Consider the following 18,581-nt stretch of genomic DNA (forward strand, 5'->3'; position numbering starts at 1 on the left):
AGTAACCCACCCAGACCCATTCCCCGAATCTATTACTCTACATTTACCCCTAACTAATGCACCTAGCCCAAGAGAAAGAACAGGAAATGACATCACCATAGGAAATGACATCACCAACCCAAGGAATCCCAAACATACAAATAGAAAGCAGGAAACAAGCAGTGCTTCGTCTGGAGGCTCACTGAAGATGTTACCCAGTATGTGTCTGAAAATGAACCTTTCAGCTCAGCGAGCAAACCTACACCCAGGACCTCAACCTGAGCTACAAACCTCAAAACTCACCAGCACCTAACCTATACATCCCTGAACACTACGGGCAACGTAGCATGGCCAATTCACCTAACCTGCATATCCTTGGATATAAACCTCTTTCAGGTCGCCCCTCAGCCTCCGATGCTCCAGGGAAAATAGCCCCAGCCTGTTTAGCCTCTTCCTATAGCTCAAACCCTCCAACATCCTTGGAAATATTTTCTGAACCCTTTCATGTTCAACAGCATCGTTCCTATAGCAGGGAGACCAGAACTGAACCCTAATACAGCACCCTAATGAACATCAAACCGACAAATCCTATATCCCAGAAATACCACAATGTCCAAAAAGTCTGTTGAGGGTGTGAGTGAAATGGCTCTCTGGCAATAAGTTTATTCAAGTTAATACTGGAGGGATTTATGATGTAAATAAAGTATAACAGTGATGTGCACATCCCCCTTCATTGTATTTCTATTACTTAATGTGTGTTTTTTTTATATTGATTATATGGATCTCTTGACCAACAGGAACATTTGATCACCTGCTACACTCCTCGCGCTGGTTAATGAAACGTGTGGGGGATTTTAGCTGTTTTCACTGTAAGGCAAGAGGTCGAGGGGGCAACCTGACAGAAGTTTATAAGATTGTGATGGCACGGATAGAGTGGAGGCTTCCCCTCCCCCCCCCCCAGAGTGGAGGGGGTCAGTTACTGGGGGAACGCAGGTGAAGGGAGGGGGAAGTTTAAAAGAGACGTGAGAGGCAAGGTGGTGAGGGCCTGGAATGTGCTGCCAGAGGAGATGGTGGAAGCAGACAATACCAGCATTCAAGAATCACCTGGCATAGGAAGGGAATAGAGGGATACGGATCCTGGAAGCGAAGGCAGCTTTGATATGGAAGGGCCAGACGTGGCGGCGCAGGCTCAGAGGACTCTGGGAGTGGAATAAAGAGTGAGCATCAGTAACGATGACCATACTACACTGAGAAACCATCTTGCTTCAGGAAGAGATCCCGCCATTTTGAACCTGGCGAGCTTCAGAGATTCCTGACCCACAGCAGCACAGTTAATTATCCCAGTCAGCTCAAGGGCAATTAGAGATGGGAAGACCCTCATATCTCATCAATGGGAGGGCAGGAACACTCCAGAATCTGATAGTTATCAGCAACTGGAGATTAAAGGATATGACAACACTTAGTTGACAAAGTCACTTCCGCACCAGTGAACAAAAAAGAAGTTTACATTTAGATCGGGCTGGGTCGTTTGCAGATATCAAAGAGGAAAGTAGATCTTGAGCCTGATCTGCTGGTCATAGCTGATTGGTTTACGTTTCAATTTCCACATTCCCATCTTCCCCCCTGAATCCCTTGCTGGACGTGAAACCCATCTCGGTCGAAAAGTGTGGCGCTGGAAGAGCACAGCAGGTCAGGCAGCATCCGAGGAGCAGGAGAGTCGAGGTTTGGAGCAGAGGCCCTTCATCAGGAATGTTGGGGGGGGGGGGGGGGGGGGGAGCGGAGAGTTAAATGTGGGTTGGGAAAGCAATAAGGGGACGCAGGTGGGGCGGGTGGAGTGGATGGATAGGAAGGAAGACGGACAGGTCAAGAGGGCAGTGCCGTGTTGGAGAGCTGGATCTGGGGGGAGGGGAGATTAGGAAACGGGTGAAGTCGATGTTTATGCCATGTGATTGAAGGGTCCCGAGACGGGAAGATGAGGCGTTCTTCCTCCAGGTGCTTAGAGAGTGGTGATGGAGACGGCTCAGGACTTCCATGTCCTTGGCAGAGTGGAGTGGGTGGGCGGGGGGTTGAAGTGGACAGCCACAGGGCGGTGGGCTTGGTTGGTGCAGGTGTCCCAGAGATGACCTCTGAACTATATCTCAAAATACTCAAAATGATCCATCCCACGGGACGTGGGGTCCCAAAGTCACACAACCCTCTGAAATAAATTACTCCCCCACAGGCCAGGAGAGTCAGGTTGTAGAGAGGAGCTTGATTCCTCCAAAACCATCAGCAAGGCTGGTTCAAGGAGTCGGGCAGCTCAGAAACAGACCCTTCAGCCCAACCAGTCCGTGCTGACCCATAATCCCCAAACTAACCTAGTCCCAGCTGCCTGCTCCTGGCCCATATCCCTCCAAACCCTTTCCCATTCATGTCCTTATCTAAACGTCTTTTAAACGTTGCAACTGTTCCCACATCCACCACCTCCTCAGGAAGTTGATCCCATACACTAACCACACTGTGTAAAAAGAATTGCCCCATTATGTATTTTTTAAAAATCTCTCTCCTCACATCTTAAAAACTTATCGAAATCCCCCAACCTAGGGAAAAGACACCTAACGTTAACTCTATCTATAGCATCCAAGGAGCAGGAGAATCGACGTTTTGGGCATGAGCCATTCCTGAAGAAGGGCTTATGCCCGAAACGTCGATTCTCCTGCTCCTTAGATGCTGCCTGACCTGCTGCGCTTTTCCAGCAACACATTTTCAGCTCTGATCTCCAGCATCTGCGGTCCTCACTTTCTCCTAACTCTATCTATACCCAGTTTATAAACCTCTACGTTGGTCACCCCACAACCTGCTCCACTGCAGTGAAAAAAAGTTTCTTCATAACTCAAACCTGCCACACCCAGCAACGTCCCGGTAAACCTCTTTGAGCCCTCACCAGTTTATTAATATCATTCCTATATCAGGGCCACCGTCACCCCGGCAACTGCGATTCTTACGGTTGAGACCAGAAGGCAAATTCAGATCAAGTGAACCCTTTGTCGACACGATTTGACTTTTCCCGAGGATCATGTTTGGTATTTGTTTCTGATTCAATGCTTTACCCTTTAAAGAAATGAGCAGCCTACTGTCTGAGGTTTACCTCCAGGCTCCGTAACTGGACAGCGAAGGCGACAGTCAAATTTCCACACCGTCCGAAGACGCGGCGATTTGTCACCGCCGAGATCGGAGCCGTGACTCAAACCGAGCGACTGAAAGCACAAACCGAGTTCGAACGGTGGGCCTCACTCAAAAGCTGCGGAACTGCTCCGATGATCCGTCAGTGGAAAATCGTCTCCGGTTTCCCCATCAGCCTCCCGGCGGCCCCTTTGGAAAACGCTGGCGGTGGGCACCACACGGGAGCAGGGAGTTGGACTCTGTCGCGAGGTGCCAAAGGACCGAGACCGCCCGGGCCTGGCAACTCGCTTGGGTCCGAGCATCAAGAATGGCCACCCGGTGCTGGCGGAATGGGTTGTGGGTGGGAGGGGCCGAGGGATGGTGGGAAAGTGAAGAGGGAGAAGTTATTGGGGGGAGGGGGGGGGGGAGAATAAGTCTGTGGATTCACAGGCAGGTGTTCAGAGAAAGCGGCAAACGCGGCGTGCGGTCAGTACACGTACGGGAAGATGCGGTAGGGAACCCGTTTGCAGTACTCGTTCCAGGCGGAGCCATACTTCCGCCGACACTGGTGCTCGTCCCTGGCCTCGCGGTGGATCAACAAGACAGTGAAATAGATAACGTAGAAATACGGGAGAAGGTGTGCCAAGCCTGTGTGTGTGGGGGGGGGGGAGGAGGTGGACAAGAAACACAGGGACGTCACATCTCAGGGAATCGCCGCAACCCTTGACCCATCGCGCAAAAAAAAAACAATACGCGGGCATCTCAACAACTTTCCAACACCAACTGGCCGCAGGATCATCTCTGGATCAGTGGTGCTGGAAGAGCACAGCAGTTCAGGCAGCATCCGAGGATCATCTCTGCCCAGCACCGTTAAGCAGCACAGCACAACACTGAAGCCCACCTCCCATCCACGGACTCCCTTCGCACTTCCCGTTGCCGTGAAACGGCTGCCGTTACCATCCCCTCCCACCCCAGAAATGCCTCTTCCATCAGGCAGGAGATACAGAAACTTAAAACCACCCCCAGATTCAGGAGCAGCTTCTTCCCTGCTGTAATTGTCTGATGATTGGACCTCCCTAGTTTCAAATAATGTCGATCTGTCTGAGTGCACCTCCCATGCAGTGTAACCACTCTGTCTGAGCACCCTACGATCTGGCTGGACTGCTCGCAAAACAAAACCTTTCACTGTGCGTAGGTGCGCGTGACCATAATAAATCAAGTCAAGTTCTACGCCTCACCCTCTCCAGCCCAGCAAGGCTTAGGATCATGACATCACAGAAAATCAGCATCCTAGCGGAGTTTAATCAGAACTCCAGGCCAGGGAATCGATCCTTCCGGATCTAAGAATCGGACTCATTACCCACCCCAGCTTTACAAAGAGCTCAGCAGAGGGGGAAGGGGGGGGTAAAACAAAAGGAACTTTACACTGACAGGGTCATCAGGAGTCGAGGCATTAACCCTCTCCTGTTTCACCCCAAGACCCAGATTGTAAGAGTTTCCTAATGCATCTGCCCCAGCCCTTCAACGCTGCTGCCCCACAGTGCCAGAGACCAAGGTTCGATTCCACCCTCGGGCAACTGGTCTGTGTCAACTTTGCATGTTCTGTCCACGTCTACATGAGTTTCCTCTGGGTGCTTCGGTTTCCTCTCAGTCCAGGGATGTGCAGGTTAGGGTGGATTGGCCGTGCTACATTGTCCCATAGTGCCCAGGGATGTGCAGGTTAGGGTGGATTGGCCGTGCTAAATTGTCCCATAGTGCCCAGGGATGTGCAGGTTAGGGTGGAGTGGCCGTGCTAAATTGTCCCATAGTGCCCAGGGATGTGCAGGTTAGGGTGGATTGGCCGTGCTACATTGTCCCATAGTGCCCAGGGAGGTGCAGGTTAGGGTAGATTGGCCGTGCTAAATTGTCCCATAGTGTCCAGGGATGTGCAGGTTAGGGTGGATTGGCCGTGCTAAATTGTCCCATAGTGCCCAGGGATGTGCAGGTTAGGGTGGATTGGCCATGGGAAAATGGGGGTGGGCTGCTCTTCAGAGGGTCGGTGAAGACTCAGTGGACCAAAGTGTCTCTACCTGCCCTGTGGGGACTGTTATTTTAGCTGCCTCTCCGCATGCACCTCCAGTTGGGGAAAAAGAAAACGACAGAACGGGTGGCGAGGTTAGCATCTCCGCGGGGGGTGTGGTCCAGGGAGGATCTCTGATCTAATGTTATAAAGCCCCTCGCCATCCCACCCCCTCACACTCCACAGTTTCTTCCGAACCAGCAGCAGTCCCGGGGGTTGACAGGAAGGGGGAGGCGGAGGTAGGGGGAGGCGCACCATCAATTCAACAGGCCGAGCGCGCCCATACGTTCCCTCGACATCTGCTCGCGCGTTAGCATCCCCCTTGCCATGGGGCTGCCCACTTCCAGCTGGAGTGGTCCAGCCTTTGACCGGCACGATTGAACGGACCCACCCCCTCACCCAGGACTCACCACAGGGCAGGGACCAGGCCAGAGCCATGATCAGATCTCCAAGGTAGTTCGGATGACGCACTAGGCCCCACCAGCCCGATACCAGAAGCTGTCTCCCGGTTGCCGTGGGGATTGTCTCCAGTGCTGAAAGGGGTTAGGACGGGGGAAGGAAGGTACAAACGTGAAGTTCAGCTCACCGAGCGACAGAAACAACCCAACGCCCCAAGCCCAAACCCTCGCCACTCTTCACTAAAAGCAACACCTCGCTTTTTTTATTTATGAAGTTCTCACCCTTCTTGATAAAACCCTCAAGTTTTCTGGCGTCTCCTTTACACTGACAATTTTTTTCTTCGGGGTAGCTCATGGGGTTAGGGGTGTGGGTAGAAGCCCACTTTGCCTGGGATCTGGCACGGAGCCCAACATAGCAGACTTTTCAGACTGCCGCCATCTTGAATGAGCCCTTTGGCGTCTCCTTATCCCTCTAGCCTCCTACAACCCCCACCCCCCCGCCCCCAAGGGGTAGCTACACAAATTCAGGTCTCTGAAGCCATACAGCACAGAAACAAACCCTTCGGCCCCAAGCAGTCCATGCTGACCATAATCCCAAACTGAACTAGTTCCACTTGGTCAATGTCCCTCCAAAGCATAATTGCTTATGCAAAACTACACCAATGTATAATGGCTTCAGCAAAGAGCTGAGGTAACTAACACCTGCATACAAGAATGGAACGTGCCCGCAAACAATCCAAGATGTTACAGACAAATAGATAAGTTGAAAAAGAACATTAAGATATTCCAAGCTCAGCAAATTTCCCTCATGGCAGCACGGAGGTGAGCCAAGTTTCTTCTAGTGGGGGAGGGTCGCCCAGGTTGGAGTAGGGGGAGAAGTAAACAAGGGCAGAGCATAGCTGGGCTGGGGCAGAACACAATCAGGAATATTGGTCGGTTTGAAGGCCAATAAGGTAAACAGGGAAGTACCGGGAATTAAACTGTATAAATTGCGGAGTAATTTCTGCATCGGGGTGGCTAATTGCTCGTCACCCCTTCTTGCAAGAACGTTTCAATAAAAAACTCGCTGCTTCAGAATTTGACTCGGGACTGAAGTTTATTATGTTGTGAGCTCGGTGTCTCACACTTTCCTATTCACGTCCTTAGGAGAAAGTGAGGACTGCAGATGCTGGAGACCAGAGTTGAAAAGTGGGGCTGGAAAAGCGCAGCATCCGAGGAGCAGGAGAGTCGACGTTTCGGGCATGAGCCCTTCTTCAGGGATCCTTAATCATGTCCTTATCCAAATGTCTTTTAACATTGTAACTGTACCCACAATCCACCACTTCCTATGGAAGATCATTCCATACGTAAACATTTGTCCCCCCCATGTCCCTTTTAAATCTGCCCCCTCATCTTGAAATTCCCCACCCTAGGAACCATTCACCTTGGCTATGCCCCTCATGATTTTATACACCTCTATAAGCTCACCTTCAGCCTCCTACACTCCAGGGAAAAAAGGTCCCGGCCTACCCACCCTCTCCTTGTGACTCAAAAACCCTCCATTCCCGGCAACAACCTGGTAAATCTCATCAGAACCCGTTCCAGCTTAAATAATATCCTTCCTGTAAATGGAGAATTCTCTCTCAAGAGTTACATTCATCTAAGTTGCACTCAGAGGGTGGTACGTGTATGGAATGAGCTGCCAGAGGAAGTGGTGGAGGCTGGTACAATGACAGTTAAAAGGCATCTGGATGAGGACATGAATAGGAAGGGTTTAGAGGGATGTGGGCCAAGTGCTGGCAAATGGGACCAGATTAGTATAGGATATCTGGTCGGCATGGATGGGTTAGACCAAAGGATCTGTTTCCGTGCTGTATGACCCCACACTATTGAATATAAACAGTTCCTGTGAACCATCATCCCTTCTAGAATGCAATACGTTCTTTCAGGATCTATGACTCCACGGACAGTCCATGACCCCTCTGCCCTATCAGGGACTGTATCCCAACATTATTCGAGGGAGCGCTGGTAGGTACAGGTTTTCACCGTCAACCAACAAATTCCAGAACTACGGCCATTCAGCATTCTAACCCAGTCTATCCCCCCCACCCAGTGGAAGATCAGGAGATCAAAGTCATACTGGGTTGGTTCAGATTACTTAAGAGTCATGCAGTATTGAAACAGACCCTTCGGTCCAACCCGTCCATACCGACCAGATATCCTAAACCAATCTAGTCCCATTTCCCAGCACTTGGCCCATGAACCCTTCCTATTCATGTCCCCATCCAGATGCCTCTTAAATGTTGCAATTGTACCAGCCTCTACCACTTCCTCTGGCAACTCATTCCACACACGTACCACCCACTGTGTGAAAAAGTTGCCCCTTAGGTCCCTTTTATATCTTTCCCCTCTCACCCTAAACCTATGCCCCTCTAGTTCTGAACTCCACCATCCCGGGGGAAAAAACCATGTCTCTTCAGCCTATCCATGCCCCTCATGATTTTATAAACCTCTATAAGGTCATCCCTCAGCCTCCGATGCTCCAGGGAAAACAGCCCCAGCCTGTTCAGCCTCTCCCTGTAGCTCAAACCCTTCAAGCGCGGCAACATCCTTGTAAATCCTTTTCTGAGCCCTTTCAACTTTCACAACATCTTTCCCTATAGCAGGAGACCAGAACGTGGGCGGCACGGTGGCACAGTGGTTAGCACTGCTGCCTCACAGCGCCTGTAGACCCGGGTTCAATTCCCGACTCAGGCGACTGACTGTGTGGAGTTTGCACGTTCTCCCCGTGTCTGCGTGGGTTTCCTCCGGGTGCTCCGGTTTCCTCCCACAGTCCAAAGATGTGCGGGTCAGGTGAATTGGCCATGCTAAATTGCCCATAGTGTTAGGTAAGGGGTAAATGTAGGGGTATGGGTGGGTTGCGCTTCGGCGGGTCGGTGTGGACTTGTTGGGCCGAAGGGCCTGTTTCCACACTGTAAGTAATCTAATCTAAAAAAAAACTGAATGCAGTATTCCCAAAGTGGCCTCTCCTGTACAGCTCCGACATGACCTCCCAACTCCCTATACTCAATGTACTGACCAATGAAAGCCTTCTTCCCTTGGGGGCCCCCTTACGGATACACAGGAGAACAGCACATTACATACCCGCCACTTTCGGATCATTAGGGTTCCTGCGGAAAGTGTTCTTCTGAGAGTTCGCGCTACGAAATATGAAATATCCAAGAGCTGAAACATAAATGAAAGAACAAGCAGCATTATTATAGTCCGCAGGGAGAGCGAACAGTGGAATAATGGCTCCAAAAGGTACAGGTTACCACTGGGCAAGTCTCCGGTAGATCATCCGGGCTCTCCAGATTAGATTAGATACAGAGTGGAAACAGGCCCTTCGGCCCATCGACTCCACACCGACCCGCCGAAGCGGAACCCACCCAGACCCAATCCCCTACATTTGCCCCCCTCACCTAACACTACGGGCAATTTAGCGTGGCCAATTCATCTGATCTGCACTTTTTTGGACTGTGGGAGGAAACCGGAGCACACCCACACAGACACGGGGGAGAATGTGCAAACTTCACACAGAGAGTCACCCGAGGCGGGAATTGAACCCGGGTCCCTGGCGCTGTGAGGCAGCATTGCTAACTCTCCTGCCTGAGAGAACCGATGGTCGAATTTACCTTTTGCTAAGGGCGTGCTTGCGGGATGTTGCAGTGTTTGCAACAGCTTGGTTACGTTGCGATATTGGTGTCAGTTGGGTTACTAAATTAATTAAATTATTCCAAGTTATGGGCGGCACAGAGGGTTAGCACTGCCGCCTCACAGCACCAGGGTCCCAGGCTCGATTCCAGTCTCGGGCGACTGTCCCTGCGGTGTTTGCACATTCGCCCCGTGTCTGCGTGGGGATTCCTCCCACAGTCCAAAGATGTGCAGGTTAGGGTGGATTGGCCATGCTAAATTGTCCCATAGTGCCCAGGGATGTGCAGGTTAGGGTGGATTGGCCGTGCTAAATTGTCCCATAGTGCCCAGGGATGTGCAGGTTAGGGTGGATTGGCCGTGCTAAATTGTCCCATAGTGCCCAGGGATGTGCAGGTTAGGGTGGATTGGCTGTGCTAAATTGTCCCATAGTGCCCAGGGATGTGCAGGTTAGGGTGGATTGGCCGTGCTAAATTGTCCCATATTGCCCAGGGATGTGCAGGTTAGGGTGGATTGGCCGTGCTAAATTGTCCCATATTGCCCAGGGATGTGCAGGTTAGGGTGGATTGGCCGTGCTAAATTGTCCCATAGTGTCCAGGGATGTGCAGGTTAGGGTGGGTTGGCCGTGCTAAATTGTCCCTTGGTGCCCAGGGATGTGCAGGTTAGGGTGGATTGGCCGTGCTAAATTGTCCCTTGGTGCCCAGGGATGTGCAGGTTAGGGTGGATTGGCCGTGCTAAATTGTCCCTTGGTGCCCAGGGATGTGCAGGTTAGGGTGGGTTGGCCGTGCCACCCATAATCATTGCTGGAAGCTTATTCAACCAGAGACTCCGAAAACAGTGCATTTCTCTTCCTAAACCCCATATCCTCCCCTGGCCCAGTCCCCTTCTCTGGTTAAGACTTTCCTCAAGAGTTCCCTCTCTCTCCCCTCCCCTGCTCTCAGTCAATCCTTTCACTGGCTCAAGAGTCAATTTCTGATTTCTTGCAGTCTACGCTGAAAAAGATATTTGCAGGAATACCAGTTTAAGGGGGGAAACCGACATTTATTTTATAACCCCAATTCATGTTCTCATGTACCTCCTCCTCAGGCGTACACATCATTAGTAACAGAAAACTTGCATGTTGCTGAAGCAGGATATTTAAAACCAAAGTCGTCAGGACACTTCACAAGAATACCAATTTGCGGGAGAAACCAATATTGATTTTACATCCCCAACTCAGACACTGTTGTACACGGCCTCATGTATACAAATATTTACCAAGTTCTGTTCGACCAAATGACGAACAGTTAAGAGGAGGGGGGAGCGATAGAAAAGGAAATTACAAGCGTCCGCAGTTCAGCACTCTCTCCTCCCACTGCAACATCTTTCTGGCATCAGGAGTATTCACCGGGATGAGAATGTCACTCGCTCAGCCAGCACTGCCCCATCCCTAATGGCCGAGAGGGCAACCCCATCGCCCTGGCCTTAGAGGCACATGCAGGCCCAGAGCAGGTAAGGGGGTTTCCTTTGTGACAATGCTGCTCATTTAACCAGGTCTACGTCGGCCGTGGAGAAAGGGAGGGCCACAGGTACGCTGGAGATCAGAGTCGAGAGTGGGGCGCTGGAAAAGCACAGCAGGTCAGGCAGCCTCCGAGGAGCAGGAGGATCGACGTTTCGAGCAATAAGCCCTTCGTCGGGAATGCTGTCCTTGGTTTATTTATGCTCCCCACTCAAAGAGGGGTCATAAAGGCAGAGGTGCCGATGTGTCTGGAGGTATCTACTTGGAAACAATGGCAGGGAAGTGGCCAGTTCTCCCAGTTCCATTTGTTTTCCCCTAATTGGGTTTAGTTTTAGCGGAGGACCTGGAGAAGCAGCTACAGTGAAAAGAGGATCCGCACTTCAACAGCGGAATTAGCTGGGCTCTCTCTCCGAATCCTCTCCTGCCTGAGAGAACCTATGGTCGAACTTACCTTTCGCTAAGGGGCGTGTTCGTGGGATGTTGCACTGCTCAAAACAGCTTGGTTAAGTTGCGATATTGGTGTCAGTTGGGTTACTAAATAAATTAAGTTATTCCAAGTTATGGGCGGCACAGAGGGTTAGCACTGCCGCCTCACAGCACCAGGGTCCCAGGCTCGATTCCAGCCTCGGGCGACTGTCCCTGTGGTGTTTGCACATTCGCCCTCTGTCTGCGTGGGGATACCTCCCACAGTCCAAAGATGTGCAGGTTAAGGTGGATTGGCCATGCTAAATTGTCCCATAGTGCCCAGGGATGTGCAGGTCAGGGTGGATTGGCCGTGCTAAATTGTCCCATACTGTCCAGGGATGTGCAGGTTAGGGTGGATTGGCCGTGCTATATTGTCCCATAGTGCCCAGGTTAGGGTGGATTGGCCGTGCTATATTGTCCCATAGTGTCCAGGGATGTGCAGGTTGGGGTGGATTGGCCATGCTAAATTGTCCCATAGTGTCCAGGGATGTGCAGGTTGGGGTGGATTGGCCGTGCTAAATTGTCCCATAGTGTCCAGGGATGTGCAGGTTGGGGTGGATTGGCCGTGCTAAATTGTCCCATAGTGTCCAGGGATGTGCAGGTTGGGGTGGATTGGCCGTGCTAAATTGTCCCATAGTGCCCAGGGATGTGCAGGTTAGGGTGGATTGGCCGTGCTAAATTGTCCCATAGTGCCCAGGGATGTGCAGGTTAGGGTGGATTGGCCGTGCTAAATTGTCCCATAGTGCCCAGGGATGTGCAGGTTAGGGTGGATTGGCCGTGCTAAATTGCCCCATAGCGTTAGGTCAATTGGTCAGAGGGAAATAGGTCTGGGTGGGTTACTCTTCGGAAGGTCAGTGTGGACTGGTTGGGCCGAAGGGCCTGTTTCCACATTGTCGGGAATCTCATCTAATCTGATCTAAATAGTTTCCTTAAGTTTGCATTTCATCCCGTAAACGTTTAAATAAATTCTGTTCTGTTTAAAGCCGAGTGGTCAGATCAGCTGAATCACTCCGAGAATATCCACTTTACATCTGCCTTTCCAAAGAAAAACATAAATGCAAGGGTCTGGACGGCCTCCTTGAGTTGTCTGGCCAGGTCCATTAAGACCTCCCCTCAAGGACATGAATGAACCAGATGGGTTTTTCCAACAATTGATTCATGGTAATCATTCAACTCTTAGTCCCTGATTTTCTTTCATCAAATTTAAATTCCACCCTTCTGATGTCGTGGGTCTCTGCCAGATTCCCAGGATCTCCGGATTCAGAGTCGAGAGTGTGGCGCTGGAAAAGCACAGCAGGTCAGGCAGCATCCGAGGAGCAGGAGAATCAACGTTTTGGGCAAAGGCCCTTCATCAGCAATGTTGTCCTTGTTTTTTTTTTAATTTCCCCCTCCAAACTCAAAGAGGGGTCATAAAGGCAGAGGTTCCAACGTGTCTGGAAATGGCAGAGAAGTGGCCAGTTCACCCCGTTCCACTTTTTCGCCCGAAACGTCGATTCTCCTGCTCCTCGGATGCCGTCTGACCGGCTGCGCTTTTCCAGCACCATGCAGATTAGATTACTTAGTGTGGAAACAGGCCCTTCGGCCCAACAAGCCCACACCGACCCGCCGAAGCGCAACCCCCTACATTTACCCCCTACCTAACACTACGGGCAATTTAGCATGGCCAATTCACCTGACCCGCACATCTTTGGACTGTGGGAGGAAACCGGAGCACCCGGAGGAAACCCACGCAGACACGGGGAGAACGAGCAAACTCCACACAGTCAGTCGCCTGAGTCGGGAATTGACCCCGGGTCTCAGGCGCTGTGAGGCAGCAGTGCTAACCACTGTGCCACCGTGCCGCCCTCGACTCTAATCTCCAGCATCGGCAGACCTCACTTTCACCTCTCCAGTGATAACACCACTAGGCCGCTGCTGCCTCCCATGGGTTACGGGGCTGTTGGACTCGATGAAGCAGTCCAGCCAGTGTGCCGATCACTGCCTGCAGGAGGTGGGAGATCACAACCCGCACTTACCGTTCAGGAGGATGATGCCCGCTGCGGTGGCCGGTGCCAGCTCCTGGGGGTGACCGACCAGGAAGTGTGCCTGCAGACTGTACGTAAACGGGACCCACGCCAAGTCTCCAAATGCCAGCATGAAACCGAAGCCATCGTTCACAATGTCCATGGTGGTCAGGACCGCCTCCTGCAGGTAACCATTGGAAAACCAAGAGAGAAAGAAAAAAAGATTCATTCGTTACCACAGAAAACTGCGCGGGCCGGGACACTGAGTATATGCAAGACCGAGGTAGGTACGTTCTTGAGCCTCAAGGGTTATGGGGAGAATGGGATTGAGTAACTTACCAGCCATGATTGAATGGCGGAGCAGGCCCGATGGGCTGAATGGCCTAATTTCCATTCCTGTGTCTACGGTCTAAGGTAGGCCCAGCCCCTCAAAGGCCATATCAGTCACAAACCTCAACCCTGTGGCGTTACTTTGGCCTCAGCTTAACCTTGGGGAGTTCCAACTTGACTGAAAACTCACTTTGCGCGATTCCTTTTTTGTCTTTATTCATTCACGGCTGTCACTGGCCGGGCCCAGTATCTGTTGCCCCGTCCCTAATTGCCCAGAGGTGCAGTTAAGAGTCAACTGCATCGCTATAGGGTCTGGAGTCACGTGTAGGCCCGGACCAGGTAGGAACGGCAGTTTCCTTCCATAAAGGAAACCAGGTGGGGTCTTTTTTTCCGACAATCAGCAATGGATTTACAGCCATCGTTAAACTCTTAATTCCAGGTTTTTATTGAATTCACATTCCCACCACCTGCTGTGGTGGGATTCGAACCTGGGTCCCCCAGAACGTTACCTGGCTCTCTGGGTTAACAGTCCAGCAATACTACCACTAGGCCGTCGACTCCCCCAAGGATTTTCAGCAAGGGTTCCATTTCGGTCTCTGGACAATATCATTTTAGGTCCCATTCAGTCCCTTCTACTCAGTGAGATCACAGCCAACGTGTATGGTCTCCCTCAATCCATCTTAGTACCCGCTCTCTTACACAGTCCTCCACCAACAGGGATTCGTTTATCTAAGCCTCAGAATCCTCAATCAACTCCCCAGGTCTGAAAGCGTAGTGTCCTGGGTTTCCACGACGACAACCTCCATTTGCTTAAAATCTCCCTTCTCGAATGTCTCTGGCCCCAATGTCCCCTTCCCTGGCTTGATGTCAAACTTTGATCTTGATAATGCTCCTGGGGGCACTTAACTAAGTTAAAGGCACAATGACGAGTTACAGAGTCATAGAGATGTACAGCACAAGCAACAGACCCTTCAGTTCCAACCTGTCCATGCCGACCAGATATCTATCCTAATCTAGTCCAGCACTTGGCCCATATCCCTCTAAACCCTTCCTATTCATGTCCCCATCCAGATGCCTTTTAAATGCTGTAATTGTACCAGCCTCCACCACTTCCTCTGGCAGCTCATTCCACACACACACCACCCTCTGGGTGAAAACGTTGCCCCTTGGGTCCCTTTCCCCTCTCACCCTAAACCCTCTAGTTCCGGACTCCCCCACCCCCAGGGAGAAAGACCCTGACTATTCACCCTCGCCATGTCCCTCGTGGAGAGGCCGGTGTTGGACTGGGGTGTATAAAGTTAAAAATCACGCAATGTCAGGTTAGAGTCCAACAGGTTTAATTGGAAGCACTAGCTTTCGGAGCGTCGCTCCTTCATCAGGTTGTTCAACAGTAAACCCCACATCCCGTGATAAAGGAGCGTCGCTCCGAAAGCTAGTGCTTCCAATTAAACCTGTTGGACTCTAACCTGGTGTTGTTTGATTTTATATGTTCTTGGGACAAAGGTAATTCCCCCCCATCTGATCGGATCCTACCTGGTTAAAGAATGGGGGCTTACGAAGTCAAACTTCCCACTCTGGGCTCGGTTACTGAGCGAGTCAGGACGGAGGCCGGGCGGAACTGAGCTAACAAGCAGCCGACAGGAAAAAGGAACCCAATCCCAAGGCAGAGCGGATCAGAACAAACCTTACAGGCTCCGGGAGGAGACACCAAGACTCGAACAGCAATCCAAAGCAAAAGGTTTTAGGGAACAGGGCCAGTCTGCCCATCTTGCATGGACTATCCCAAAGAAAACAACGAACCCAGTCTCAACTTCCATCCCAGCTCTTGGCTCTAAGCTGGTACAATTGCAATATTTAAAAGGCATCTGGATGGGTATATGAATTGGAAAGGTTTGGAGGGCCAGGTGCTGGCAGGTGGGACTAGATTGGGTTGGGATATCTGGTCAGCATGGATGGGTTGGACCGAAGGGTCTGTTTCCATGCTGTACATCTCTATGACTCCAAATACGATGAGAGGGAAAGGAGGGGGGCGGGTGGATCCTGCCTTTACCACCTTGTCTGGCAGGAGGGTCCCCAGCTCCAGCCCACCAACCTCCCCCCGCCCCAGATAGTTTGGTCACCGTCCCCTCCCACCCACCAGGCAAACGCAGACCCTGCTCACCTCGTGCCAGAGGGCGTCGACGACGTACAGGAGCTGGAAAGCATTGACGAGAATCATGGCCAGGGAAGGGCTCCCTCGCAGCTCCCATTCCTTCAGCAGCATCGCCAGGTTAATGAGCAGCTGGAAAGGAGAGCGGGAGGTCAGCGCCGATCACACAGAGGGGGGGGGGGCCTGAACAAGATCCTCCTGCATTTCTCCCCCCCTCCCCAAGGGACCGCAGCCCCCTTCCCTAAACTGAAGGAAACTTGAAAGGGCTCAGAAAATATTTACAAGAATGGTGCTGGGGTTGGAGCTGTAGGGAGAGGCTGGATAGGCCAGGGCTGTTTTCCCCTGGAGTGTTGGAGGCCGAGGGGTGACCTTATAGAGGTTTAGAAAATCATGAGGGGCATGGATAGGGTAAATAGACAAAGTATTTTCCCTGGGGTGGGGGAATCCAGAACTAGAAGGGCATAGGTTTAGGGTGAGGGAGGAAAGATATAAAAGGGGCCTAAGTGGGCGGCACGGTGGCACAGTGGTTAGCACTGCTGCCTCACAGCGCCAGGGACTCGGGTTCAATTCCCGACTCAGGCGACTGACTGTGTGAAGTTTGCAGATTCCTCCGGGTGCTCCGGTTTCCTCCCACAGTCCGAAGATGTGCCAGTCAGGTGAATTGGCCGTGCTAAATTGTCCCATAGTGTTAGGGGTAAATGTAGGGGTATGGGTGGGTTGCACTCCGGCGGGTCGGTGTGGACTTGTTGGGCCGAAGGGCCTGTTTCCACACTGTCAGTAATCTAATCTAATCTTTTTCACCGAGAGGGTGGTACGTGTGTGGAATGAGCTGCCAGAGGAAGTGGTGGAGGCTGGTACAATGACAACATTTAAAAGGCATGTGGATGGGGACATGAATAGGAAGGGTTTGGAGGGATATGAGCCAAATGCTGGCAAATGGAAGTAGATTAGGTTGGGATGTCTGGTCGGCATGGATGAGTTGGACCAAAGGGTCTCTTTCCATGCTGTACATTTCTATGATTCTTTCAGGTAAGAGCTGTCACATCCCGACTGGCTGATACATAGGATAACAAAAAGACATGAAATTAATATTAGTCCCAACCCTCACTTGTCCCGGGGGACCCTCTTGGCATTGTGAAACCACCAGAGTAAATAATACAGCTGCGAAGACTAAAGGGATTCATGAAATATGTGAACAGGAGGAGATGCACCACAGGACCCCTAAACGATTTAAAATCCACCAAACTTAACCTAAAACAGAGCAGAGGACACCAACCATTAGCTTGCACCCTTCTGTCTGCTGTAAAGTCACTACCATCATAGGACATTAAACACACCAGATGCTGAGTGAGAAACAGATGCTCAGGGAGGAGGTAACGCCTCAAAGCAACATATGTCCAGCTTAATTGAGAGACTTTACATCTTGCATGTAGTAACCACAACAACACGTTGTCTGCTTAATCCCCCAGCTCAGGGGAGGGAATTATTGGAAAACTGAGCCTCCCCCTTGACACACAGTAATGCAGTGTGTTCAGTCGGTGATGCAGACAAAACTTTTTTTTAAAATCAGGATGCTAGAGGGTATGAGCTGTACGCAGATGCTGGACAAACTCGGGTCATTTTCTCTGGATTCGAGGGGAGACTTGATAGAAGGCAATAACATTATGAGGGGCATAGAGAGGGTTGATGGTCAGAATCCTTTTTGCCAAATGTCAACCACCAGGGGGCATGCATTTAAGGTGAGAGGGGAAAGTTCAAAGGCAACGTGAAGGGCAAGTTAGTTTTGAAAACACAGAGGACTCTGGAACATGCTGCCAGGGAGCAGTGATGTGTGGGCAGATACGATAGGGACATTTAAGGAACTTTTAGATAAACACATGAGTACACAAGGAGGGATATGGACAGGCAGAAGGGATTAGTTTAATTTGGGGTCAAATTTGGCACAACATTGTGGGCCACCAAGTCTAGGCGGCATGGTGGCTCAGTGGTTAGCACTGCTGCCTCACAGCACGAGGGATCAAGGTTCGATTCCAGACTCGGGCGATTGTCTGTGTGGAGTTTGCATCTCTCCCCCGCACCCCCGTGTCTGCGCGGGGTTTCCTCCGGGTGCTCCGGCTTCCTCCCACAGTGAAGAGTGCTACGGAACGGCTGGTGTACAGGGTCCTGCCGCAGCTGGGGGGTGGGGAAAGGAGGAAGAGCAGACGCCATTGGGCTGGGGGAGGGGAGGGAAAGAGTTAGATCCACTCACCCAACCGATCAAGCCGGGCCGCAGCTCGCAAAAGTACTTCAGGTCGAAGCTCCCAATCCGAGGGTTCAACTCGTGGCCGATGAAGAAGTCGTAGACTGGTTTACCTGAGGCGGGAAAGGTCGGGGAAATTAGCACCTTCCTCTGTCCTCCCCTGTAACCCCCCCTCCCTCACCCCACCCCCATCCCAAAACCCACTGTGTTTGGCAGCAGCTGCACCCCTACCCACCATTTGACACCATCCCCAACACATGGAGTCTGCCACTGGCTCGGTGAATACAGTTGCGACGGGGTTAGAAAGATGGCCGAGCAGTGTTGCAAGGTTGGGTTGAGTACTTGTGGATCGGGAGGCAGGAATTTCAGTGTTTGTAAAATTGTATAACGGGGAAAACCTCGCGTGGTCCCTTTAGAAGACGGTGTGCTTTCTTTCCCCCACCACCGTGCTTAGAGATTTAATATGGATCTCAGAGAAAATTCGCAGGGACACAGAGAGCACCCGAACGGAAACATCTGTACCGAAAGGCCAAGCAGCAGTCCTTACCCCAAGACAACAGGCTTTTAATTTTAGTCAATTTACACCAGACAACTTAGATTCGATTGGGACAACACCACTATTATAGGGCAGGCCAAACAGAGAATAGCCAG

The 18,581-nt window shown here is 51.4% G+C and overlaps 1 protein-coding gene across 4 annotated transcripts in view; it reads right to left on the reverse strand.

Annotated features, from left to right (window-relative positions):
* tm7sf2 (transmembrane 7 superfamily member 2) overlaps positions 1-18,581 on the reverse strand; it is a 32,187-nt gene that overhangs the window by 4,562 nt on the left and 9,044 nt on the right. The window contains exons 6-11 of one of the 4 annotated variants that reach the window (XM_060855795.1): positions 17,940-18,043; positions 15,704-15,823; positions 13,225-13,393; positions 8,701-8,781; positions 5,590-5,712; positions 2,646-3,768 (exon numbers count right to left, since the gene is read on the reverse strand). In XM_060855795.1, the coding sequence (XP_060711778.1) occupies positions 3,608-3,768; positions 5,590-5,712; positions 8,701-8,781; positions 13,225-13,393; positions 15,704-15,823; positions 17,940-18,043 (758 nt within the window). In that variant the 3' untranslated portion in view covers positions 2,646-3,607. Of the gene's footprint in view, positions 1-2,645; positions 3,769-5,589; positions 5,713-6,740; positions 6,903-8,700; positions 8,782-13,224; positions 13,394-15,703; positions 15,824-17,939; positions 18,044-18,581 lie in introns of those variants that run through there. The other 3 variants (XM_060855796.1, XM_060855798.1, XM_060855797.1) reach the window with 3 other exon arrangements.

Source organism: Hemiscyllium ocellatum, chromosome 46, assembly GCF_020745735.1.
Source record: "Hemiscyllium ocellatum isolate sHemOce1 chromosome 46, sHemOce1.pat.X.cur, whole genome shotgun sequence".
NCBI lineage: Eukaryota > Metazoa > Chordata > Chondrichthyes > Orectolobiformes > Hemiscylliidae > Hemiscyllium > Hemiscyllium ocellatum.